Source organism: Lentinula edodes (assembly GCF_021015755.1).
Source record: "Lentinula edodes strain Le(Bin) 0899 ss11 chromosome Unknown C8R40scaffold_20, whole genome shotgun sequence".
NCBI classification, from domain to species: Eukaryota; Fungi; Basidiomycota; class Agaricomycetes; order Agaricales; family Omphalotaceae; genus Lentinula; species Lentinula edodes.
In genome coordinates, this window is record NW_025764326.1 from 427129 (window position 1) to 453116 (window position 25988).

Genomic DNA, 25988 nt, shown 5'->3' on the forward strand with positions numbered 1-25988 from the left:
ATTCCAAGAACTCATCGGCTCGGCCACGGAGATCGGATTCGTCTCATGACGTTGTCTTAATCCTACCAGGTATAAAAGGCTTTCATAGACCGCTTATTTTTTGGTCTGACTCTTAATTTTTCCACTCGGCCTCAAATAATGACCCGTATGCTTATTCTCGCTGCCCTTGCTGCTGCTCTTGGAGTATCAGCACAGTCAACGACGACGTGAGTACCTGTCGCACAGCTCCACACATAGTATCATGTCAATTTTTGCAGCGGTCTTTCATCAGAATGCACTTCAGCATTAGCACAGATTGCTCTCAATTCCTCTTCTGCTTGCTTGAGCCCATCTTCATTGATTCCCATTCTGACTTCTTCATCAAATACATCCATTGTCGATTCTGTGGACTCTTGGCTAACTAACGTTTGCGGAGTCGCTCCTTGTACAAACGACACTCTTTCTGCCATCGTCACGAATGTCACAGCTGGCTGCGGAACCGAGCTGTCTGCTCTTGGTTTCTCCTCCACCGATACAGCAACTTTGATCTCAACTGTGCAAGAATTTTACCCCACTGTAAGGCAGGTTGTGTGTTTGAAAGAGTAAGATTTCGATCTCGGCCCAAAGCTCCTTTTGTACTCACATACAACCTTTATGAACCGCAGCGGTAACACTAATTGTGTTACAGAAACCCTGACCAATCTTCAAGATGCTGTCGGTAGTAACCTTACCTTGACCAATATTGCTGGACTAGTTGCTTCAGGGAATGATACATCTATTCCGTCCAACGTCACCTGTTCCAATTGTACCAAGGCGGCCTATAACACCGTGAACACAGCTTTCCCCGGTTTATTGGACTCGGAGAATTCCACGCTGCAAGATCAATGTGGTACCTCTTTCACAGGTCAGTAGTGTGGTATAACATACATCTGAAACAACCTCCAATACATGATTAATCGTAGATGGATCTACTCCCTCCGGGATTGTTGAAAGCGCAAGCGACTCCTCGACTTCATCTGGGTCTAACAGCGCATTGAGCGCAATTTCTCTCATATCTGGAAATACTTTCCTTGGTGTAGGTGTCTCGATCGTTCTCATCTTGGGATCGGCATTGGCAGTTGTTTTGTAGAATCAATCTTCGCCGAACTTTGTACGCACGGGACTTTTCACGTACGATGTATCCTCGCTTGCATAGTGCACCTACGATTGTAGGCTAATCGGACTTGAATATGAATATGAAAATGAATGGTTGTGCGTCCCGCACTAGATTGGACTAGTACATACAGCCTTTCGCTTTCATCATACCGGGAAACGTTGGGTGGAATTGGGTGCACCCTTAATACCCATTATGTTATTCTGAGTCTCTCTGCCTTGGGTGTGGATGCTGTTCGCAACTGTCACTTCAATCGTTAATCCCATAGTAACCATGGTCACACACTTTTACCCCTTGTTGTGGGTCGGGCTTCATCTGATGTAGCGGTGGTCGCGTTCAATATTTAAAGTTATAACCCGTTTCTTCCTTCCCTCCATCTGGTCTGGCCCCCTTCCTTTTTTGCTTTCAATTTTTTATCATTTTACGACTTCAATATGCTGGGACATATGAGGATAGCTTTCGTTCTTACCGCTGCTGCGACTTTTGTCATTTCCAGTGTCCAATCGTGAGTCATCAATTTCACTACTGAGCAATACCCAAGTAATCATGTCATCGTTCTGCTAGATTTACTCTAAGTCAAGGATGCCAGAGCTCGCTCGAGGGATTGTTGACATCACCCGGTAAGAAAACTCCGTAATATGAGCAGGCGGATCTTTAAGCATACTATGATCTTCAGATGCTGCCTGTTTAAACCCCTCCGCTATACTGTCCTTTGTCGTTGGCAGTAATTCGGGATCTATTCCGTCAACAGTCAACACCTGGCTCACGGGCATCTGTTCCTCCGGATCCTGCACTAATCAGTCTCTCTCAAATGTGGTGACTAACCTCACCTCCGGCTGCAGCTCCGAACTTTCCAGCCTGGGCATCACCACATCTTCTATCCAAAGCGAAGTAATTTCCATAGCTCAAGAAGTTTACCCCACCGTTCGTGAAATTGCTTGTTTGAAAGAGTGAGTCTTGTTTCCATTTGTGAATGGAGTGATGGTTGCGATTGTACGCTGATCCTGTCCGTCTTAAAGTGACACATCCAATCAGTTATGCGCTGTGGAAACGTTGAACAATCTACAGAGCGTTGTCGGCCAATTGAACGTTACTGATCTGAGTGTCTTGAACTTGTTCACAGACGCGGAGACGTTATTCGCTAATGGTGTACAGAATGTCGCGTGCACAGATTGCATGAAGGAGAGCTTTTCGATTGCAAAAGCCAATTTCCCGAGCCTTGTGTCACAAGCTGAGCCCGATGCACAAGCTCTATGTGGAGCATCTTTCCTTGGTGCGTGTCGCTGTATTCTCCATTCTCATGAATTCTTATCGAGGTTTCGTGGGTTATCCAGATGGAAATCTGCCCAGCACCGTTTCTCAGTCAGCTAATGATGCCGTATTTTCAAGTACCTCATCATCATCAAATAGCAATGCAGGCTCCAGGGTATCCTATGCTGCTTTTGCTCCAGCAGTCACGCTCCTTGGTGGTATTTTTGTAGTTTTTGCCTTCCTGGGTTAGTTTCTGCTGCGTTAGCATGGACAATGTCAGTAGCTCACGCTCAAAGAGATGGAGATCATTGCACGAAGGACTATCAATATTATTTACTTTCCATTTCGGAAGATACCCTTTGCTTACTGCTTATAGCTAATGTCGGACACAAATTGTTTTTGTTCATAGCACATCATCGAATAAAAGCACAATTCATCATGTGTCACAAGACTAGAGTGCTATTTAGCAACAGAGAAGGTCGTCAGTATCATGTCGTCGTCGATTTATCGTAAAAGGTCATAACGGAAGAGCGGAAACAAAGGAAAAAAAACAACTGCAAGCAAACGAAGATATAAATGAATAAACATAACAACAACATATAGGCAAAACTGCAAGGGATTTGAGTGTAGCTTCGATATCTCCTGGAAAAAGCAAAAGGCAAATTAAGATGGGGAATGGTTACGATAGAATTCAAGTATATGTCATAGAGAAAGAAGGAAAAATACTCATGCAAATAAGCCAAGAAATTGAGCACCGAGAGTAAGTGAAAGCCGGCGATGCTCAAAAGGGTTTATCTTTTCCCAGTTAACCTTCGCGCGACCACCCTGAGCACCACGGCACACACGCCCAACCCAACGAGTAGAACATAGGGCGGAAGCTGGGAGAGTGTCTGCGGATTGATATGTGAAGGAGAACGCCAATATTGCGAATGAAATACACGAGATCCAATGGACGGAAGTTGTCCGGCAGGCGAAAAACGGAATACGCGGTTTATGACCTTGCGCATGATAGGCCATTCGGAAAGGAAAATAGGCTCATTTACTTCTTCCACTTTATCTTCGCGTGTCATTTGTTCTGTTTCGTCCTTGATTTGCACACCGTCTTCGGCCTGCTGCTTGTTCCTGACTAGATTCGCTACTTCAAGTTCCTTGAGCTCAACATCTAATACATCCACCTTGCGTTCTACGTCCGCTAACCGGACTTCAAAAGCTTGCAAGAGCCCGGTTATTTCGGCGATAGAAGCACGTAACCTTGTTTCTTCGTCCGTCTCCTTGGGACTTACTGGGCTAAAAGATATATCTCCTGGTTCTGGCAGGGCGACAAGCGATGGGTGCAGAGGAATCTCCGGAAGAGGTCTGGACGGAGTATGAGTTCCTGAACCTTGTCCTGACTTTACAGGAGCGGGAGAAGATGTGTCCACAGATCGTAGTTGGTCCTCCCGGATGTTTCCGTTAACATTCTCTGGTTCCTCAAAAATATCTTTAGCACTGGAAGCAGAAGACATCATGGTTGCGGGAATCGGAATTTGAGAAAAAACCCTCTTCACGGTAGTTTTTCCTGGAGCTGCGGCTCCCAGGTCCTCCACCTCTTCCTCCCACGCGTAAACGCCTCCCCGTTTCTTCGCTCTACCTTTACCTTTCGAAATTGAGAAGGTGCCTTTTGCGAAACTTGGGGTTTGATTTTTGAATGTGGAATTCAAAGTTGCTAGACTGGTATGACTGCTGATCGCATCTTCCAATCTACCTTCTTGAGCGAGGAGTTCCTCGATCGAAGGTTCTTCAAGTCCAGAAACAAAGAGAACATCATCTATTTCGTTTCGGGGAGGATTCGGGAGAGGGCGCGAAGAAGTGATTGTAGAGACATTGTATTCCTCCACTGGAGAGCCGACGAAAGCGCCAGGCTCGCTGCCATCGTCAGAAGACGAGGTAGGGGAATGAGAGCTCCCAGAGCTGCCATTCGAGATACTACTGGTACTTCCACTCCTTTCTCTCCTTATCTTTCGCAATTTTTCCAAATCTAGCTCACGGTTGCCTTTGATCTCTTGCAACAGTTTTGCTGAGGTGGGATCACCTTCATCAAAACTGGAAGAACGCTCAAATGAATCAACCATACCCTTGACTCTTCCGTGACGAGATCGATTGTCATGCATATAATGAGAATGACCGTTAGGTGAAGTCGAACGTGTGGTGAACGAGACCGAGGGACTGATACCGGTGGGTAAAAAAAGGTCGTCGGAGGATGATGATGATGATGCAGAAGAGTATACGGGCAGACCATTCGGGAATGGATGATTGAAAGACTTGACAGTACTTCCAGCAATGAATCGTGACCGTGTGGTTTGAGGTTGTGAAGCCGATCGACGTCTACGATGAGGAGTAGAATCTTCATCTTCATCCTCATCAATGGATCCAGAGTGGGCGTCGCCCACGGATGGAAAGTTGATCCCATTCGAAGTTCCTTCAAGCTCCTCAACAAAGCCCCATATCTGACCTTTGAGGACGTTCTGGCGCAAGTTCTGTGAGGTCTTAAGTAAAGCATTCTTCCAAAGCTTGTTGACACCGTAACTGTGCAAAACAAACACGGGTTAAATTCGGTACAGATGAGGCTGTTGTTTGACTTACGCCTCCAGATCTTTTTCGTCAAGTCTGAGGAAAATTCTTCCCGTAATCTTGCTCTCTCGAACAAAGCTCGCAATATCGCGCGCCACTGGAGCGGGAAGTTGGAGCGACTCTCCGGATTTGACCCGAAGGGCAGTAGAAAGATATGCACAGAGTTGGGAAGGAGTCCACAATTTCGGGTTGGGAGGAAGATCCTCAAGCGTAAGAGGTGCTGAGAAGACCACAGGGTTATAAAATGTCCGCGGATGTTTGCCGGAAGAGTCGTTCACCGCTTCTTTTGTAGGCGAAGGTGGAACGGGTAGAGGTCTAGGTATGTTATCGGAAGACAAACTAGAGCTGTAACGATGTCTGTAGTGAGCACCCTCGTGTTTCCTGTGACCTAAGCTGGTCGCTGGAGGAGTCCGAGGAACATAGTGATGATGAGAAGAATCATGAGTTCTGGAAGACGAATTCGAGCGAGAAAGGAGCGCTGTGGAAGTAGTTTTTATAGCATATGGATGAGCATTTGGTCTAAGAGACTCTTTGGTAGGAGACGTAGAGCGTGGATAATTGAACTCGTGAATAGACTCGGTCTTTATCGAGGTCATCGTCTCAAACGTTGAGGTCAAAGACCAAATGAGTTCATTCTAATATGTTGACGTTTATTGATGCATGTACATAACAGGCGCTCGGCCACTGGCCAGCCTCAAGGCATTTTTTGATTCTCAAACTGGTGACCACCATTATTGTGAACCGTTGGTCTATAAATCTGCACCTCCTTATGTCGGAGCTTGCTTAATGAACCATTATGGATTCCCCATCGACCCCATCTCGCTCACGATATTCAGATTTACCCAAGCTAGACAGTGCGGAAGGAGGTACGATATCTAATATATTTATTCGTTCTATCGGTCAAGTTAAATTTTAACAGCTATCGATTGGGCTCGCAAGGTCAGGGCTCTCCAGCAGCAAGTTGATGCTGACGAAGAAGCTGAGTACAAGCGGCTCCAAGAAGAAATTGCTGCTTCCCGGATTGCTAGAAAGCGTCGCAGTAGGGGAGGATTCGTGTCCCCTACCAGTGCTGAGTTTGGTCAGTAACTGTGTACTTGAATTTCAAGCTAGGAAATGCTTACCTTTTCTCAGCTAGTAGCCGAGAATCACTTTCCGGAGTTTCGCAAAAGTCCTCAACTTCTGACCTTAAATCCATTGCTGACCGGCAACAAAGTCAAGCAGAGGCTTTCCATAGACTAACCGGAACCTCGAGTTCGAGTTCGCCTTCGAATTCAGATATCAAGGGCTCTATTGCCACTGCACGAGCATGGATGACATCCAATTCTTCGAATGCAACGGCATCCAAACCTTCTGGGCCTATTTCCCTTGCGGCATTCATGGGTGGTCGTGCAGCCGGTCCTATTCTCAACAAGCATGCCCCTCAGCAGGATGCTCATGATCCAACTCAGTTTGAAGACCGTGGACGAATCACAGCTCCTCATCCTGTATTCGGAAGAGGGGGTGTTGCCATGCCTGGACTGACTGCATCCAGTCGATTTCCTCTTCGGGACGAGATTGGCAGCTTGCCGTCTGTGGTTTCGCCCAAATATGGCAGTGATCGTGCACCTACTGCTTCTCTTGCACCTCTAGAGAGAACTGTAACGCCTGCCAACAACGGAATTCCAGAAAGTTCCCCTTCTACAACTGCTCCGCTTGTGATCAGACCGCGTTCTGCATCTCCAACGAAGATATTTGATGAAAGACCCGTGCCACTTCAGAAGACTGGAGGTCGAGACAGGACGATTAGCATTCCAAGCGTGTCTTCCTATCTATCAGAGTCTGGTGTCTTAAGCCGTTCTTCCCTGTCAGAAAAGAATGGCCCACGTGAACGAACGCTGAGCAGCTCCCCGTCCGAGTCCCCTCCTGTCAGCGCGAAGTTTCCTGTTGTCAAAACGAGTCAAGAGAGGCCTGTCTCTACCACAAATACGGGACCTCGAGATCGTACAATCAGCACACCGACCGGGAATTCCAGGGTGACATTCACTGTATCGGATTCCACCACAAGTGATAATCTTCCTTCCCTAAGACGCCCTATTTCTACGAGTTTCACTCCGCCTAAACCCCCCATTCAAGCTACATCTCTTTCTAAATCACCTCCTCATAAATCTCCCGTCTCCATCCCCTCTTTAGCAAAACCTATTCGCCCAGATCCTAAGCCTTCTCCTCAGACATCCCATATACCGGTGTCGCCTAATACTTCGCCAGCATTTTTGAAACCGCCTGTGCAGAAGGAACCCACACCTAGTATCAGTCGACTGCAGGGAAGAGGATTTGTACAGAATATGGTCAAAGCTAGTCATACGTTTGAAACTCCGTCATCTTCTACTCAGACGACACCAGATCGGCCTGTATCCGCCTCCCGCAAAGCGACAGTACTGGAAAGGTGGCATCACAATGGGTCTCCTAGTCCTGTGCCTGCATCTTCTCCTCCAGTCACTTCACCTAAACCCCTTGCCATGCGTAAATCGTTCACGTTGGAACCGAACTCGTCGCTCAAGGCCACGGCTACAGGGCCTTCCGTTACCCCGAAACCTGTAAAAACTTTACCTCTCACGACCAAAGTGGACAGCGAGCCTATTCGTCCAAGGCGAGATTCACCACCCATGCTTAATTCTCAGGGTACAGGCCTGGGCTCGGCAACTACTCTGGTTGTGTTCAAACCACCTGCAGATGAAGAGGAGGTGGGATCTTTTGGAGCTGTTAGTGAACTGGGCGTCAAGCACAGTGCTGCTCAGCAGAAGCTTCCAGTGGTTGCTGGAAAGCCCTTGACTCACGTGCGTTCATTTTGGTGAATTTGTGTTGGATTATGCTCAAATGGACTGTTTATGCCTTTTGCTTCTTGCTACTACATATATCTTAATTCATTTTGTTAAACCTTCTTCACTTTTTCTGATATACAGCCAACTAAAGAACGAGCTCGCAAGCCAAAGAAGTCGCAAAGACAGAGCACTGCCCCAGTTTCCTCTGATACGGGGCCTCCTATTTCTGTAACTCAGCAAATGGTTAAGCCTGCACATTCCCCAGTCGTATCGTTTGAGTCTGAGTCTCCAACTCGTTTTGAGCCCCTTAGACCGACACCAGTTTCTAGAACCTCGGGTGGGCCAGGAAAACTTGGGAGAGTTGCAGATCGTTGGGCTGAGCAGGCAATCATTGGGGTGCGGCCTGTAGCATCACGTTCGCCGTCCACAGAATCTGAGATTCCCAAGATCAGCGGTATGGTTGGGCGAAGAGCTCTTCCGGGACTAGCAGCTACACCTACTATTTTGCCTAGTAAGCTACCTGGTGGTCCACCTTCTCCCATCAAGCCTTTCTCAATTCCTCGTACAGAGTCATCTGAGAAGAGCCCTGTATCACCCAGTCTAGCTTCCAAATATCCATCTGAACCGACAAGACCCACGACCCCCAGCCGACACTCTCGCATTCCGAGCACTGGAAACAGAGCGACTGTTATGGATGTTGCTCAAGCTTTTACGGAACCCCAAAAACAAACGGAACCCGAAAAGGCTTCCCCAGAAGTTATCGAAGCGCCTGCATCGCTACCGCCGTTGAACCCCAATTTCCGCCAAAACATCAATCCGCCTGCATTATCAGAAAGGCGTCGTTCCAGCTACCAGGAAAAGTATTCCGCCATCGTCTTGCCTCCTCTACGCGAGGAAGTGACACCTACTCCGACGCCTGTGAGTACTGTTGCTCGAGGTTCCTCCCCGGCTGCCGAACATACAATACCAAGTTCAATAGACCAAGTCTTACAAGGAACATTGAATCAAATAGAACAGACAGCGGCCACGAACTCTGACGTAGTTCACATAAGTAAGTTCGCTACCCGAACATATGATGTAAATCTGACCATCTCATAGATCACGATGATCCGCCTTTACCCAGTATTGACATCGACGCCTTGTTAAAATCACACCAGCTTTCCGAATCAAACAGCGACCTTGCCACAGTATCCGTGGAAGTGATGATTATTTCTGGCAACAACGCAGCCGTTCTTTCTCGGGAGACTGATATTTTTTATGACGCTGAAGTTTTAGCCATTGTGCATCGCTCAAAATCCAAGTCGAGTGGGTTGGTTTCTACCACAATCTGGGGTTGGCTTGGAAAGAATTGCGAGGCTGGTGACCTAGAACAAAACAAGTTGGAAGAACTTTCTAAACGTTATGGGACAAACGTGGTGAGTCACTGGTTGTTTTGGTGTATGGTTTGAGCTTATTGGCATCCCAGATCCTTGTCAAACAATATACCGAGCCTTCAGAGATGCTTCTGGTACTAGGGAATCATTTGGCTGTGAGACAGGTTTGCATCTCCTCTGTTGTTAAATTGCAGAGGTATGCTCATATTTGTACCGGGCTAGGGCAAGCGCGCGCACTGGTCTGCCGATAACACTGCGATGCACGTCACTCGCTCTAGGAGGGGTGTCATCTTCATCGACGAACTCGACCTTGTATGTATATAGAGCTGTTCCTATTTTCCCTTTGGCTCTTCACTGAAAGGACCTAAGACTATCCGAAACCTCTGCTCGGGCTTCAGTTATTGTCTCACAGTCCTTGAAACGATATACGTTTGGTATGGTCGCGGATCTGTTGCGTCTGAACGCAAGGCCGCATTAGCTTATGGCCGCTCGCTTGGTGAAAATATCGTTGAACTTCAAGAAGGCCAGAATGACGGAGACGAAATGTTCTGGATGATTCTTGGGGAAGAGGCCTTTGCAAATGCTAATTACTGGCAGTGGCGTCCCTCGGCTGCTGATATCAACCCCCGGGTGTTGGAAGTTTCAGAGCAAACGGTATGGTATTCTGTGTGGCCTTCCAAATTTCCGTTTTTCATTCGAAGACAGGTCAAGCCTGTGGATTTCTTGCAAAATATATCAACAATGGTCCATCTAGTCGATTGTGTTTGGGAGTATTTCATCATTGTAGGCAGCGAAGCCCGCACCCAAAGACAAAATATCAGAATTGCCCTTTATGTTGCTTCAGTACGTCTCCTCAAATTTTGACACTGAGCCAATTCTCATGTGCAATCACAGGAACTCGTTCGAAGAGTTGGTTGGCAAAGGCCGTATATCCCTCCTATTCATGTCGTGATCCTACCCTCCCAGATACCCCTAGATTTCAAAATTCACTTGCGTGAAATTGACGAGTCTTCACTGGTGTGTCCGTTTTCGCAGACATCATGATATTTTATTTAACGGGCTTCTTACAAAGAATCCCCAGGGCGTTCCTGAGCATATGAATCTCCTTACATTCGAGGAGGCACATGATCATGTAGGTTTTGCTTTTGTTGTAACTTGTTGATGACTTTCGAACTCACTGATCTCCCCAAGTTACTACGACGCACATTCTGGGAATAACCACTATTTGAATAGCTCCTCCCTGTTTTCCTTCTGCATTGAAGGACGTTCATCCGGATATGTCTTCCTTTACATTTAACACAACTTCTTGCCAGCCTCTAGCAAAGATTGGAAATTGGGAGAACGTCGGATCCACACACAGAATTCATTAATTTAAGATCTGTTATCTCTATTTCACAATCAGTCTTTATTACTTGAGCACTCGTCTTCAATCTATTTCGGCACACCATTTTGTTCCCTCATTCTTGATAACTTATAGTCCAGTTGACCGGGCATCTATAGGTGAAAGGGTGATTAATGCGCATGAGTGTTAGTAAAATCAAGATACGGCGGTCTGGGAGTTACATATACTTCGAGATTGATTAAAACAATGCTATTTGCTCATTAAGGCTCCTTGTAGTGTTTACATCCAGTGGCCCATCGAACCAAGCCGCAGTACCAAACAGTTGCCTGCTAAGCTCCAATAATTCGTCGATTGTCTCCACTATATCCGTCAAAATGTTTGTTTCCGCTAGCGCGTATATTAACGACAGGCCCATAGGACCGTGTAACTTTTCGCGAGTGTTCCTAATATGCAGGTCAATGGATTGCTTTAGATTTTCCAAAGCTTGTCGGTAGGAGGGAAGAAATTGTGGTAATGTGTGCCGGGCCAAAAACACCTGCTCGCAAGCGAAAAGAGATACGCAGATGCAGGATATTAGCTCGCGGCGCTCTTCCGCTACTTCGATCACTGTTTCTCTTCGAGGGATATTTTCACGAATTTTTCGTAGGCCGGTAAACAAATCTAGAAGCTTTTGAAGAGTCCTCACAAGATGACGATATTTCTTCATTGGGATCTGAAAGTCATAGTTGAGGAAGCCAAGCCATCGATACCATGCAAAATCTCTCACAGGAACTAAACTGAGTTCATCTCCCATGGAAGTTATCAGGTTTGACATTCCTATGTTGTGATGCAGTCAGTCTTACTATCATGTGGAAAGACTAAGTTAGCGCACTCTGAAGAGCATTGCGAATACGCAATTCCGACTTCATTGTTTTTTGTTTACTCCGTCCTTGAGATCCAAAAGTTTGCAACAAATCACTGGAGTAAGTACGAGGCAATATAAGTTGTCTCAGTGAGTATAGACAAAACGCCCCGACTTACCGACTCAAACCCATGTAAAGCTTGGTAAGAGATTCTAAAATTTGACTAATACCATCCAGGAATATGACCTATGTATAATATCCAGGGTGAATTCATGCAGTCAATTATCGAACCTTGAGGACCGTACTCTTGCGTGTCGAGGAAAGACAAACCCGTTCACGACGACAGCACCAGCTATACCGGCACATATCATCATCCCCCGTATTGTCGCCAGTTCTGCGCGCGTCAAATTAGGAAACCAACGATATCCTTCAACATTAACAACCCACCGCCTGTAGCAAAATCCATCCCAGTGATGTAGTTGGAGAATAGGATGGGAGGGAGTGTTATGTTGCTGTCAATGGACATTGAACTTTTTTCATAACACGAGATAACTCAAGTGGACCGACTTACGCAACAACTCCTACTGAAGGGAAAGAAGTGCGCATGATGGCGGCGCTGATAGGGATCTCGGCAAACTGAGTAAAACGCATGGAATAAAAGATCCAAAGACGAAAAGAAGAGAAGACAAACCGTAACAAGGGCTACAAGAGCGTAAGGATTGTTTTGACTTATCAAGGAAGCCTACACAAGTGCTGAAAAACAGTATTCAAATCGAGAAAAATTCTTTGACGCACAATATAGCCATAAAGCGCCCCAAGAATTGTCCCAGCCTAATATGTAGCAGCGTAAGAAGATCGAAACAGCGGGGTCTGATAGTAATCGAAGTATTTACTATTCGCAGGTAGCCAACACGCAACTGGAAATGGGCCCTTTCAAGATGTCATCTGCATTGGCAGGCGGGCAAGGACTCACAGTTGCACCTGTGTTCGTTTCAAGAACCCATATGTATGTAATCAGCATCCATTGCCCTCGATAAAAGATGAACCATTGTCGTCCTGTGCGTGCGTCAAAGAATGAACCGTGAATCGTTTGTTTACTGACCAGCGGAGCTTGCAGGTAAGAATGCAGGAATGGCTAACATTGACACACCCAATGCATTCTTGAAGGCGTGTTTGATATCTATGCGAGATGATTTTTTGAATGACATGACCAGCTCATGTAGCTTCAATCGTGCCTGTAGGATTATCGGATGATTCCATAGAGACCATATGATCTTATTGAACCTGAACCGATAGAGCATACGAACGACGCCTTTCGTTTTCGTACCCGGATCTTCGATGTCGTTTCGCTGGAGTTTACGACCCAATGATATTTCTTGTAGAATTTCTTCTGAGGGTCTGTATGAAGGATCTACTGCATTATTTAGGTCTTGAAGTGCGAAGAGATTTTCGGGGAGAGTTTCGGTTTCCTCCAGCAAAATTGTACTGGGAGCAACACCAAACCAGGCCAAGGAAAGTCGGGGATGCCAAAGGCGCACCGAAGAAGTCTGATAAGAATGTAGAATCACATGTGCGACATTGAGAGCTCGTTCAGCTTCTTCCGCCATCTGAAAGACATTCAGAACTCAAAGTTGCATCGAAAAATATCATATCCACCTGCAGTAGAGATATCATGAACAGACACAAATTAAACGCCCTTGGAGGCAGATCTGAACTTTCGTCTGATGATATGCGTCGTTCCTTGTCCAAATCATCACAAAACTTTTCGAGCTCAGCCCTAGCCCTTTGGACTGACTCAGTCAACTGGTCCTTTGCAAGATTTATTGTGGAGTCATCGAGCATCGCGACAGGCGCAGGAGCGTCGTAGCATTTGAGTACAACGGACCGAACAAGCGATATAGAGTCAAGGATGGCATGACCCAAGTCCGTGGCTGGTTGACGGAAGAAGCCTATTACTGTGCCCTCGAATGCGTCGGAAGGCGAATAGTGTACTTCAGCCTGTGGAAATGACATTCCCCAGGATATTTCACGACGAAGATGCTAGGAAACAACTTGAAGATCATTCCGAAGGTGCATTTCCATCATTTTTTACCTACCTCCACAATAGAAATGAGGGGTTTGATTGATTTGACTGTCGTAATTGAATGAACTAAAGTTATTCCTTGCGATCTCGTATCTAAAACTTACCTCCGATGCGACCGAAGCGAAGCTCGAAAGAGGCTTGCTGATAACTTGAACTGAGTGCTACAGCTTTCGCGCGCAAGCTAGTAAGTGTCGCACTGGAAGCGGCAGGAGTATCAGGATTGAATTGGAATGGTGACTGTAAATTTGACTCGAGGCAATGATGGAGACTAGAAAGCGCGGATGCGATATCCTGGGCAAAATGTGCTGTCGACCAACGAAGGAAGATCAAACATGAACAGAAGGAAGTGAAAGCGGCTGTTAGCACCAGCCAGACGCAGTAAAGAGCCATCAACGAAGATTCACTCTTCGCCCCGGGATCTTGGGTGAACATCCAAATCGAAATGAAGCACACCAGTCGTGAAGACATGGTGAGACGAGGAAGAGCACTCTTCAACCAACCCACTAAAGTCATGAACAGTTAATAGTGTACAAAATATTCTGAGATTTGTCCAAACGCACTCAAAAAGCAGATGAAAGCAAGAAAAACTGCGGGGATAGTTCGAGCAAGTGCGGTATCACCTGTTAAGCTTGCGATATAGTTTCCTAATAACGAGATCCCAATCCCAGTTAAACCACCAAACAGGTTTAGAACCAGGCCCTCCAATTGATGTGCCAGATTATCTTGAGGTGCAAAATTGAGCTCCTTGATTGTCAGCGCTAAAAACGCGAGGCTACCGCCGTACTTGGAGAAAGGTTGTATAACGATAAGGATGGAGCATAGCAGAGTAGACACAATCCGAGCGAGAAAGTGCCTAGAGGAGAAAAAACTCCAGAAAACGGAGTAGGATGGACTCGGTGCCATTTGGCCCAGCATGCAACGCAATGAGTGTAGGGATCAAAAAATGTCAAACATTTCTTGCGACGTCGATACTTACAACTGGATTTGTAACGCCATGCAGGCACGGCATGTCCCCGACTTATATTATGGATTGTGACAGCTACAAGTCTCCCGATGTATGTGCATAGGCTAGGCATAGCTCTTCTGGCCCTTTCCCTCAATATATATGATCATTTAAAGCCAATCGGGGCTTTTTACACTGTTTCATGGCTCTTCAACACTCACAATAGGATATATCTCGAAAGCAAGACATTCAGTGTTCCGAATGCTTCTTCTGTACTTCAGAGACCTTCAGGAGGCCCTCCGGCTGGAGTAAGTGGTAATCCAGGACACCCTTGGGTAAATATTAACCTTCGGAGGACCCGCACATTGAAGTACCTGTAATGGCAGTCTTTTCGACAAAATTTGTTGACACAAATGGCACGATGAACAAGGAACAAAAAGTTCAAAATAACGCGTGTACCTGGTCCCGAATCCTGATTACGAGGACACGTGATGACGATGAATAAGCTAAAGCGTTGGGGGTGTACTTACAGGCTGAGCAATGAAGCGTTTTTTGAATCAAATAAAACTGACGGCGGTGGCGAATTGCACAACCGGAAGGCTGAAGCGGGTCCAGATGAGCTGATGCCGGCCTTAGCCGAGAATACGGCAAGGTCACTGGCACTGCAAGCCTCCGTCCGCTAGCTGTACTTATCCCGGAGAAATGACACTCGGCATGAGGTAAATGACGCTACATACATGCATACATATGTATGTACTGTATATGTAGCTTCGAGTCTCGACGACATGAAAGAACTTGATAATGTGCTCAAATAACTATCAATATACATCTGCAAAACATGAATTTTCAGCTAAGGGTCCAAAAGTAGCAGAGAGCAGCTCCCAGCACCAAAAGCACCCAGAGCGAACTGCTTTCAGTGCTTTCAGTGCTGGGATATGCTCTGAGTTGCTCTCAGTTCCCAGCCGAAAATCCAGGTTTTGCAGATGTATCAACCCGAGAAGAAAGGCCTTGTTTTTAGCATTTGCCGCCATGGTATCAGTCAGGCAGAGATTGCAGGAGCTTGCTAGACAAACAAAAATGGGAATACGAACAAGTACATATGTTATATAGTATAAGATCAAGGTGGAAGGAGTTGTGGAGCTGGCAGGTCTGCCATTGCCGGCCCCCAGTTCAGTATTTTTCCCTACCCGCCTCTGGTTTTGCAATCTGCTGTAACAGAAATTAGACTCAATCGATGACTATTTTATGTAGAATATTCTATATGTTAAGGCCAGTACACCTTCGTTATTAACCATACCATTTATTCCCAATCTTCATTTTGGATGATTCTCGAGTAGGTATAGTCGGCTCTGTAATTTCGAAAACATCTATGGCACGCTGGGACAAGATGCGATAAGAAGTTGTACAATTTAAAAAACCAGCTTGTACCTTCCAGGTAGCCATATCAAGTTCAAAGACGATCTGGCGTTTACGCAACCCATCAGCGTAGTCTTCATCCGAAGGCTGAGCGCAACCAACTGGACAGGAACAGGAGCAGAATATTGAGTACAGCTAAAAGATCGGTTGAAAAGGACATACAGATGGTTGGTTCGCCCTGTTCATCTGTGTCAAGAGCGACTTTTCCATCACGTATAAGGAATGATAGATAGAACATATTCTCTACGGACTGGGCAAAGCTTTTGGGGTTGACGACGAACCTGAACAGGTTGATAGCACCTGTTTCTGCCAATATTGATTCGAGCTGGTGCAATTATGTGGGACAATGCATGGGCCAAGAAATAAAGGGAAGTGGGCCTACTGTTGCGACATTCTTCGTTGTTTCGTTAACAGATCGTGCTATATCCTCCTCCTTCAGTTCTTGCGGTTTCCTTTCGTCAGCCTTGTTTTTCTCCAGTTTGGCACGCTTGACTGGAGCACGTTTCTTCTGTTCAATCGAGAGAGGTCCTAACCTGTGGCTCGTTGATTGATATCTTAAACTTATTGCAGAACGTTCAAAATGGTAACTTACATGAAACCCACAACAGGCACTCTTTTGCTCTTAGCAAGCGTTGTTCGCCCGATTTTGTCCCAATCTAATGGTGCATCGAGTAACGCGTCGTCTGCATCAGGATCATCAGGATTCTGATTGTCTAGTTTGTGACCTCCCATGAAGCTAACGAGCTTCGCGAGATAGTCGTCAATATCGAATGCACCAGAGCCTGACTTCAAACTTCGAGCCATTTGTGCATGCGAGGCAGTCAATTGTAGAAGGACCGATGAATCCAGTGTCGCTTCTGTCGTGTTCTTGACTAAATGCTATATCAGGGCAGAGTATACCAGCTGAGGAGATTTTATTACCCTTATAGAAGACTTTGTCGGCGCGCTTTGCAGCATCTGCGAGATTGTCGACGGTGCAGTCTTTGATGTTGTGTTGAAAATCTGGATGACAGGTACGTGAGCCCTGAGTTTGCGTGGATATGCACAGAAGGTCTTTCACCTTCCATATCCTTGTGGATTGCACGATATTCCCTTCGCACAGCGCGTTTCTCCCCTGCATCTTGATCAGGATCATAGGGAAGTTCTAGGAAGACTATGAGATCAAGTAGGTACACGAAGAGCATAGAAACGCGCCACTCGCATACTCCATTTCGACATCTGACATATTGGACAGAGAATATGGCAAGCTGGAGGCGGCGAGTGGTCAAGCCTCCGGAATTCTAAAGTAATGAAGCCACGTGGTGTCTCGCGTCAAATTTGTAAACGTGATCAGCGATGGGGAGCGCGCTGGAACTTCATTACTGAACGACCCAGGAGTCTTAAAGTTATAATGGCATCGCTTCATAGGATTGAGGTAAACTATTCCCGTGCATAAATGTACAAGCGTTAACGAGGACATTGCTTTTCTTCAACCAGTACAGCAAAAGCACTCGAGCAAAATGCCATGGTCCTATATGCAAGGTGAAGACTGTTGCAATAACAGCTACAACCAGCTGTCTGTTAATCGAACCTGCTTTCATAGGGCTTGCCTATGACTCCCGGCTCTCTAAGATACGGAAGAATTACTCGTGACAGTGTGACCCAATCAGAAGAAGTTGAATGGCGGCATTGGTGAATTAGAGTAAAATTTCCGGCAAGGGGTCATATCTCTAATTTTTGCTTCAGGGGATGTGTGACGCCCCATATTCTACAAGAGCTTGCAGCCGTCATTGAAAATGTTTCCGGGTTTTATCAACTCACGTATGGAGTATTCCAAATGCTACAGTGAATTTTTCATTGACACATTCATTTCGCAGACGTGCCGACCAACAAAAAATACGTACCGCTTTGGCAACCAGACGCGTTGCTGTCACAGATATTCCTGTCAGCGCTCGACCTATCATACCTCCACCGCCTGCATTAGCTTCCACGCAGAAATTGACCGTTGCCAACCCCAAGAAAAGAAAGGAGTCTAGTTCCAATGTAACAACGACTACGAGTTCATCTCAAAGGGCGGAAATAGACGCAGGGGAAGATGAACCAATGGAAGAAGAAGTTCTAGACGAATTGATAGTCTCACTGAATACCCAAGTGGTTGGGATTCAGTACTACAAAGGTGTGAAGCCTTTTAACTCCAAATCTCTCAATTTCTCAACCCCTATTTTAGGACTCGTCGGACCTGGGGAAGAAGTAATCCTAGTGGTACGTGATTTTTGAGATTTCGTTCTATCAATTTATGAATTGTTTCTCAGCGGGAGCCAAGCAATCGCTATGACAGGTAAACCGTATTCCGACTACGTTATCGTAAACAGATAATTAGATTATTTCCAGGAATGCGATCAGAGTAGACAACATAGGTATAGTCCCCATAGTCAGAGCAGAAAGACGCTAATTAGTATACTATGTAGGCCATACTCAAGTTGGTCATCTATCGCGTACTGTCGCCTCAAAACTCGCGCCACTCATGGACAGTCGAGCAATCACTGTCGAAGGTGTGATTCATGACGGAAATTGTATGTTTTTCGTGTCTCCATGGTATGCGAGAGCTGAAGATGACTAGTGTCGGGCTTTCGTGGGTACAATCTAGAGATGTATGCTGTAGTTCCCCTCGTTTTCCATGCCCTTGAATTCATCCCTGATAGAACCCTCAAAATGTATGGCCCCTCGGACAAAGTCGTGCAACTACAGCCTCGTTTAGTTTGGGCAACCCCGGGTCAACGAGGATTTCGAACCACTCGAACAGCAGCGCAGCGGACTGGCAGTCGGACCCCAGCTCCGGCTCATCCCCCTTCAGCCTCTATCCATACCCCTACAGCCTCAAGTTCTTCTCAGCGTCTTCCGACCGCTACTCAGCTTGAACAATTAAAGAAACAACAAGAGGGTATCAGAAGAGCTGCGGAACTGCGGGATATGCTTAATACCATGGAAAAAGTCAATGACCAAAGCCGCCGCTCTTCCCTTCTTGACACCCTATGCACCAACGAGGACATACTGTCTTTGCCTGTGTATGACAAATCACCCGGTGTTGCTACCGGACAGCTGAAAGTCAATCTTCTCAAGCACCAGGTTCCCTTTCTTCATGTTTTCCTCATGACCATGCTGATTTTTTCTCATTCAGAAACAAGCCATTAAATGGTGTCTAGAGCACGAGTATCCCGCACTACCGAAGAAGGAAGGTGATAGACCCGTCCAGTTCTGGCAACTCAGAAGGAATGGAACCAAGACTTTCTACATGAATCGTACGCCCTAGTAATTTCTCGCTTGTTGGCAAGGTCTTTGTGAAACTGTGCCAACAGTTGCCACGAATACGCCACAAGAGGCTCCTCCTACTCTTGGCAAAGGTGCTCTCTTTGCTGATGCCATGGTAGGTCCCCTTTGTAGCTCTCAAACTGGTCTAACACAAACTTTCAGGGCCTTGTATGTCACCTATCGACTTGGACAAATCGTGGTCTCTTAACTTTTACTCCCCAGGGAAAAACATTAACAATGATTTCGTTGATCATTGCTACCAAGCCCGATGTCCCCAAGAATTTCTCCAATGCCACCTTAGTCGTTGTTCCTTTATCCGTCCTGTCCAACTGGGAGAAGCAAATTCAAGATCACTGTGTTGAGGGCACTTTGACATATTGTAGCTACTACGGCGCCCAGCGTGCGCAGCTGGGTGCTCAAGCTCTCGCGAGTCATGATGTCGTTTTCACTACATATCAAACCGTGGCCGGTGAGCACGATCATCCTAGAACTCAACCTGCCAACAAGAAAAAGAAGGCAGAAAAGGCGTTGTTTGGGGTTAGATGGAAGGTGGACTCTCTGCTAAACGTCTCTGTAATCGGGCTTAGGTCTATTTGCAGCGTGTCATCCTTGATGAAGGTCACTCAATTCGGAACCCAAAGGCCAAAATGAGTCAAGCGGTGTGTGCACTTGAAGCTGATAGGCGCTGGGTGCTCACTGGAACTCCCATTGTATGTCCCTTTGATGTTTGTTTGACTTTTTTCCCACTCATTCATTTTCATAGATCAATTCACCGAGAGTAATATTTGACCTTCATTCCTCTTGTTCACGCACTTACAACAGTCACCAGGACCTGGGCTCTTTGCTGACCTTTCTTCGAATTTGCCGTCCGCTTGACAATGCAGATTTTTTCAAACGGCTTCTCTTAAGACCTTTGAAAGACGGGATCCCATCTGGCGCAGGACTTTTAAGAGTACGTGCTATCGCTGCTCATGGAAGTATTCACGAACCTTGTTTGCAGGCTCTCATGAGCCACGTCTGCCTAAGACGCACGAAAGAGGTATAAAAAACAGTCGTAAACCAGGGCACGAAAATTCAAATAGATTTGCAGATGCAAGACGGCGCAGGAAATCCGTTGGTACCTTTGCCTCCGGTATGTGTAAAATTTGTTTACAGAGTTGTACTGTAGTTGATTTCAGGCATAGGTCGAAATTATCAAAATTCCTGTCACACTGAGTGATGAAGCAAGAGTAAGGTCTACTTGCATAGTCCAGTCACATCAGCCATGACCATTCTTACAGAGCTTGTATGAAGAAGTCGAACGCTTGTCAGGGCAGAAATTCGAAGCTTTGATGCACGGAGACTCTCATGCTGTGGTATGTTGCGCTTGATCAACACCCCGTTTTTGATGCAACGTTTCGATAGATGCAGTCCAATGCTTTGAGCATGCTGACTCGTATGCGCCAACTTGCCTTACATCCTGCGCTGTTGCCTCGTGATTACTTGGAACAGTTGAAGCAGATCGATGTTGGAAAATCCAACAATATTGATCTCACCCCTGAATTGAAACAGCGACTGCAAGCTCGCCTTTCTCAAGCTATTGAGGAATGCGAGGAGTGCCCAATCTGTTTCTCGGTGCCTGTTGAGGCCGAAATAAAGATCACTAGTTGCGCCCACGTTTTCTGTTTCCCTTGGTATTTTGTTCCTCTCGTAAAACTGTGCTCGTTCGTTTGACGCGATGTTTAGTATCAAAGAAGCTATTACTCGAGATTCAAAATGTCCCATGGTATGAATTATCACACTCATAAATATACTTGAACTAAATGCCCTACTATCCAGGATCGCCGTGCTCTGAGCCTCAAAGATCTTCACGATCCATTACCTCCGATGGACATGACACAACCTTCCTTCCGCTCTCAAGGTGATGAAATCGAAGAGGGAATCCGCAACGCGCCTTCTGCTAAAATCGAGCAATTGGTACAACTTCTCAAGCTGACACCGAATGGGGAAAAATCCATTGTCTTTTCTCAATTCACAGTAGGTCGCTCCATCTATCCGTTAATCATCTTTACTTATCTGTACTGTAGAGCTTTCTTGACAAAGTATGTCAATGCTTTTCAATGTTCCCTACCTCACAATGTTGACCACGTCTAGATCGCTGAAGCATTTGAAGAACGAGGGTATGCTGATTAGCTGTGGTCATTCGGTCTCGCTAACATCTTGCTTTCAGGATCACTTACGTCCGGTTCGATGGGCAAATGTCTGCAAAGCGCAGGGCAGATGCCATTGCTCGTTTTTCGGTTCCTTTGGAAAGTATCCCAACCGTACAGGTACCGCAAGAAATATCTACCTCAGCCGTTGCATCGCGGTCGCGTCGAGCCTCGCGTAATGCATCCTACAATGTCGATCCTACGGAGGATGATGACGACGAAGATTTCGTGATGCCTTCTGCGGACAATAATTATTCAGATGACGACGAAGTTACAGCTGCGGCTACCTGGAAGAGCAAAGGTAAAGGTAAAGCGAAGCGGACACAGGGAGATAGTGAAAACGAAGACCACTTTTCATTTGGAGACACCCAGAACCAAAACAATCCACCAGTCATGCTCATTTCCTTAAAAGCTGGAGCATTAGGACTCAATCTCACAGGTGAGCTTCCAACAGCGTTCCGAGGTAGATTCCCCACAGGCTTATCATGGAACCAGTTGCGAATAATGTTTATCTGTAAGGATCTCTTTTGCTCACACTTATATTCAATGACATATCTTTGTCATAGGATGGATCCGTACGTGCCAATGACATTGTATCAAGATAGTAACCACTAATTCATTGCCTTCAAATTTAGCTGGTGGCAGGAGGGCATCGAAAGTCAAGCCATAGATAGGGTTAATCGTATTGGCCAAACAAAGCCTGTTCATGTTTATCAGCTAATTGCCGAGGATACGGTTGAGTCAAAGGTAAATTCATGATCATCCGGTGTTCATTTTTTTACCATCCTTTGTTAGGTTCTTGAAATCCAAGATCGTAAGAAGATACTCATCAAAGAGGTGATCAACTTATAGATTTGGACCCGAGACCTATCAGTCTGACTTGAATGACTTTTTAGGCGTTCTCAGGAGTCAAGAGAACGGAAACTGAACGACAGCATCGCGAGGCAAGGTTGCAAGGTCGGTGGATGTTTTTTCCATACGAGTTCTTAACAGGTTAACCTAGATGAACCTAGATCTCATACAGCTCTTTGGAGTCAGACAGCAAGAGGCTACACAAAGATCGGCTTCGCACTGAATATGAAGTTGAACGTGACGGATCAGATCTTCATCGAAGGAAACATCGAGAAGCTTTTCATTGCCCACTCCACCGTCAACCTCCTAATTATCAAGCTAATTTTGGACATGGATATGCTCGTACCAGTAAATCCTAGTAATCAATTACCTACCTCAAGTTCATTAATGTACATAATCATCGATGGCACTACACTGATATTTCTTAACCACCTATTTCCCTGCCGATACTATTCGGCGGATCATCCAAAGTGTTTTTCATGAGGGCTTGAGGTATTCTTTCAGTTTTCAGGTGCTGATCTATTCGAAGGTGTTAGTCAATCCTCGACAGCTATGTGCAAAACTCAAACGTACAGCTGTGAGATAAGATTCTGCTACAATACGAGCGCGAGCATTTAGACTGAGCTTCATCTCACTAATTTCGCGGTCCACCTCTTCCATAAACCTGGAAATGCGTTGAGAAAAAGGAAGCAGGGCTATGGAAAGCACTGACTGGATAATGAAGTCTACAATTTTGTGTTTCAACATCGTCTCGGAATGAGTGTTTGTGATCAAAAAAGAGATGTCATATCCCTGTCGATAATTTTTAATAATATGATGAATACAGTGGTAACAAGCAAGTGGACGCACTGGAACTGGTTTACGCCGTAATACAATAAAACTTTCCGCTCTCTGCATCATGAATCGAGTAAATTTGTGGCACAGTATCCTCTCTATCTCGTCTGCTTGCTTGATCTTGATGCTGAGTCGGATTGAGTTGATCGATGGTTCGATGAGAACGCGTTCGTTCTCGTTACGCGAGATAATCAACGGATTGAGTAAGACTTCTTTGGATCCTCTGAACAAGTTCGCCTTCAGACGGATAAATCAGGCTGGAGAGAGAAATGGATACTTGCCCTGCCTCAACTTCGGGTTTGTTGTGTCGTTCCACGACCTATATGAACAGTGAATAGTTGGATCTAATAGTAAGAGAGGACGTACCTGAGATGAGAAATTTTCCAATGTTAAGGCCGCCGTAAGGGTAGATCTCACAGCGGCAAGGTAAGGTCTAAGTACATTTGACTAGAGAAGAAATATGAGCTGCCTTCTAACTTCAGACGATGAGAGTCACCATTTGAGTCTGCAAGGTTGTTACCGCGCACAAGCTTTAGCGCTGAGTAGCCCCGTGGGACATCGCTTCCTTAAACAGACACAGATACGCAAATTTTTGTCTTTTTCTTGTTCATTCATTATTCATTATGTCTATCGCTCTCGGGGTTTGGTGCGTGGCGCGCTCTCTCTGTAAACGGGTCCCTCACATTTTTCCAGGGGCATTGAGCTTGAAGGTGGGAAGACGGTGGAGATATGTCCTCCTCAGGACATAAAAATCACCAACGTCGCGCTGGGTGATGTTCTCGTCGATACAAATGAGAGAACTTCCTTCAAGCTAGGCTTCCCCTTAATTGGTGAGGACTCGGACGAAGAGGATGATGAGGATGAGGATGAAGACAAGGTCAAGGATGAAAAAAACGCTGTAGTCACCGTATGTTCATTGACAGCCGGTAAAGTTAGTATGCTTTTTCCTTCAGGCTTTTAAGTGACTAATATTCGAAACAGATCGAGCAAGCCAACGTCGACATCATTCTCCTCGATGAACAAGTTTACAAATTCCAAGTTGTCGGGAAAAAGTAACACATTTGGTTTAATAATCCTATCTTTTTACTTCTTAACGCGTAATTTTTTTTGTCCACAGCACTATCTGTTTAAGTGGATATTATGTCGGTGAGTCTTGCTCAAAAGAAAACGCGTACAAAAGTCAAAACTTATCCATACATGAAAAAGATCAGACCGTCAATGAACCTCCCGAGGAATCTGGGTTTCCTGGATTTTCCGACGAAGATGATGACGACGAAGATGTACACGACCTTCGTTACGTTAGCTCGGACGTTGAGATGCCACCGGATGGTCTGGATATGGATAGCGATGCCAGGTGCGTATCGGAAGCTCATTACAGTGTAGGTTTCCGTTTTAATGCATGAGGCACAGTGATTTAGAAGATGACGAGAAAGCAATAGCCACGGGTTCAAAACGTGGCCGCGACTCTCTAGCATCCAGTGAGACCGCCAAGCACCCTTCTAAAGCTGAAAAGAAGAAGAACAAGAAACAGAAGCTTCAAGATGGTACCGCTGTTGCCCCGGGAGTGGCAGAAAAGATAGTAGGGAAGGAGACAGAGGAGAAGAAAGTAGATGTAAAGGCCACTACGAAAAAAACAGACGCTAAGACCAGTGCGAAGAAAGGAGAGGAAAAGAAAACGGATGGCAAGAAAGGAGACGAGAAGAAGGACAAGACAAAGCCAAAGGAAAAAGAATTCCCGTCTGGTTTGAAGATCCAAGATGCCACGATTGGAACGGGACCTATGGCTAAGAACGGTCAACTGGTATCCATGCGCTACATCGGCAAACTCGCGAATGGCAAGATTTTTGACCAGAACACAAAAGGAAGCCCAGTAATCATATTCTGCCTCTTTTTTTTTTTGAAACTGTACTCACCAATATTTCAGTTCGTTTTCCGTCTCGGTGAGGGTGAGGTGATAAAAGGTACGCATAATCATTTTCCCGGAGATATACGATGTTTTACGATATGATATATAGGGTGGGATCAGGGAATTGTTGGCATGCAAGTAGGTGGTGAGAGAACACTGACAGTTCCTCCTGCTCTCGCATACGGAAAGAGAGGTTCTCTCCCTCAAATTCCCGGTAACGCCACTTTGTCATTTGGTCAGTGTCAATGTTCGTTTTTCATGTATATACAACTGATTGGTATAATTCAGAGGTTAAATGTGTCTCGATCAAGTAATGGATGCTCATATCCATGTCCATGGTTCTAAAAGTACTGCCATAAGCGCAACAACGTCGCTGCCCGTCACTTAATCTGGCTTTGTGTCATTAAAGACAGCATATGCTCCATGTTCAAATTTCGTGCGATTTTCGTGTAAGGTTTCGCCCTATCTAGTGGCTAATGACGCGTTCAGTAACTACTGAAGGATGTCAGTGAAGGTATACATATCGACCGATAGGTCCGAAAGGCAATTGCAATGTCTCAACGTATAAGAAATGATCAGCCTGGTGCTGCTATAAAGAAGGGCACTTTAGCATTCAGAGAACAATGACCCTCGTCTTTCAGACAATGGGCTATCAGGATACTCACCTCAAGTCTTTGTCTGTGGACTACCTTCCCATTACTGTACTATTAGCATGCATTGAGGCTCATTAGACTCAATGTTGATGTAGTATATAATGAGAATGGAAGGACTGAGACAATGGCCCAAGATGAGTGAGGTTTAGGCGAAGCAAAATTGTCAGTGTGAACTGACTATCCTTCCATATAATCATGCCCTTATTGAGTGGGCTTGTCGCGTCTTGTAATTGTACTGATGAATTTGAGTTTGGACTTTTAACTAGCGGACTTGCTTGATTTCAGTTTTCACATGGATACTGTACTAAGACGGATGATGGAACAACAGAAGGATATTATAGAAACAGAGAATTGGATCTGTTGAAATAGGCCATTGAGTATGTACAGTACAAAAGAAATACAGACGTAACGGTAGTGATCTGAAAATGAAAACATTTAAGCGCCTAACTTGTGAAAAAATGCACGGGCGCTTGGTA

At 45.7% G+C, this 25988-nt stretch overlaps 9 protein-coding genes across 9 annotated transcripts; 5 read left to right on the forward strand and 4 right to left on the reverse strand.

The window, feature by feature from the left end:
* Positions 1–138: 138 nt before the first annotated feature.
* On the forward strand, positions 139–1108 carry C8R40DRAFT_1171290 (uncharacterized protein; the record flags this gene model as incomplete). The annotated part of the gene is made up of 4 exons (XM_046231676.1): positions 139–206; positions 258–581; positions 645–883; positions 942–1108. 4 exons carry the CDS (start codon positions 139–141, stop codon positions 1106–1108), a joined length of 798 nt encoding a protein of 265 aa, XP_046085778.1.
* A 262-nt stretch (positions 1109–1370) lies between these two features.
* On the forward strand, positions 1371–2904 carry C8R40DRAFT_298483 (uncharacterized protein). Its single transcript, XM_046234635.1, has 5 exons — positions 1371–1637; positions 1697–1752; positions 1809–2082; positions 2152–2405; positions 2467–2904. The coding sequence occupies exons 1-5, from the start codon at positions 1567–1569 to the stop codon at positions 2631–2633; spliced, it is 822 nt and encodes a 273-aa protein (XP_046085779.1). The 5' UTR covers positions 1371–1566; the 3' UTR covers positions 2634–2904.
* Positions 2905–3174: 270 nt separating this feature from the next.
* Positions 3175–5589, reverse strand: C8R40DRAFT_1171292 (uncharacterized protein; the record flags this gene model as incomplete). The annotated part of the gene is made up of 2 exons (XM_046231677.1): positions 3175–4948; positions 5006–5589. 2 exons carry the CDS (start codon positions 5587–5589, stop codon positions 3175–3177), a joined length of 2358 nt encoding a protein of 785 aa, XP_046085780.1.
* Positions 5590–5789: 200 nt separating this feature from the next.
* C8R40DRAFT_1171293 (uncharacterized protein) lies at positions 5790–10382 on the forward strand (the record flags this gene model as incomplete). Its single annotated transcript, XM_046231678.1, has 12 exons — positions 5790–5859; positions 5913–6071; positions 6125–7806; positions 7933–8842; positions 8890–9206; positions 9257–9328; positions 9387–9476; positions 9534–9818; positions 9870–10007; positions 10059–10181; positions 10246–10296; positions 10356–10382. The coding sequence occupies 12 exons, from the start codon at positions 5790–5792 to the stop codon at positions 10380–10382; spliced, it is 3924 nt and encodes a 1307-aa protein (XP_046085781.1).
* Positions 10383–10744: 362 nt separating this feature from the next.
* On the reverse strand, positions 10745–14334 carry C8R40DRAFT_1047123 (uncharacterized protein; the record flags this gene model as incomplete). The annotated part of the gene is made up of 16 exons (XM_046224419.1): positions 10745–11218; positions 11273–11322; positions 11378–11463; positions 11527–11594; positions 11654–11742; positions 11796–11860; positions 11920–11984; positions 12040–12090; positions 12144–12179; positions 12242–12265; positions 12322–12404; positions 12451–12955; positions 13005–13388; positions 13445–13479; positions 13536–13934; positions 13992–14334. The coding sequence occupies 16 exons, from the start codon at positions 14332–14334 to the stop codon at positions 10745–10747; spliced, it is 2757 nt and encodes a 918-aa protein (XP_046085782.1).
* A 1327-nt stretch (positions 14335–15661) lies between these two features.
* On the reverse strand, positions 15662–16974 carry C8R40DRAFT_1046992 (Nse4 C-terminal-domain-containing protein; the record flags this gene model as incomplete). Its single annotated transcript, XM_046224405.1, has 7 exons — positions 15662–15751; positions 15803–15891; positions 15953–16115; positions 16173–16323; positions 16383–16662; positions 16712–16792; positions 16851–16974. The coding sequence occupies 7 exons, from the start codon at positions 16972–16974 to the stop codon at positions 15662–15664; spliced, it is 978 nt and encodes a 325-aa protein (XP_046085783.1).
* A 407-nt stretch (positions 16975–17381) lies between these two features.
* C8R40DRAFT_1171295 (SNF2 family N-terminal domain-containing protein) lies at positions 17382–22342 on the forward strand (the record flags this gene model as incomplete). The annotated part of the gene is made up of 30 exons (XM_046231679.1): positions 17382–17461; positions 17516–17590; positions 17647–17945; positions 17997–18031; positions 18082–18107; positions 18161–18186; positions 18238–18342; positions 18390–18895; positions 18948–19068; positions 19126–19193; positions 19241–19246; positions 19301–19615; positions 19666–19788; positions 19842–20030; positions 20079–20117; positions 20169–20210; positions 20263–20307; positions 20359–20433; positions 20483–20751; positions 20804–20843; positions 20897–21094; positions 21145–21159; positions 21212–21237; positions 21288–21706; positions 21763–21773; positions 21834–21842; positions 21913–22014; positions 22063–22104; positions 22164–22224; positions 22281–22342. The coding sequence occupies 30 exons, from the start codon at positions 17382–17384 to the stop codon at positions 22340–22342; spliced, it is 3429 nt and encodes a 1142-aa protein (XP_046085784.1).
* Positions 22343–22638: 296 nt separating this feature from the next.
* Positions 22639–23568, reverse strand: C8R40DRAFT_1161082 (uncharacterized protein; the record flags this gene model as incomplete). Its single annotated transcript, XM_046230085.1, has 6 exons — positions 22639–22783; positions 22832–22911; positions 22969–23176; positions 23235–23272; positions 23320–23400; positions 23530–23568. 6 exons carry the CDS (start codon positions 23566–23568, stop codon positions 22639–22641), a joined length of 591 nt encoding a protein of 196 aa, XP_046085785.1.
* An 8-nt stretch (positions 23569–23576) lies between these two features.
* Positions 23577–25173, forward strand: C8R40DRAFT_1171297 (uncharacterized protein; the record flags this gene model as incomplete). Its single annotated transcript, XM_046231680.1, has 9 exons — positions 23577–23599; positions 23647–23884; positions 23935–24005; positions 24071–24099; positions 24160–24307; positions 24364–24823; positions 24878–24914; positions 24969–25094; positions 25148–25173. 9 exons carry the CDS (start codon positions 23577–23579, stop codon positions 25171–25173), a joined length of 1158 nt encoding a protein of 385 aa, XP_046085786.1.
* Between the last annotated feature and the right edge of the window lie 815 nt (positions 25174–25988).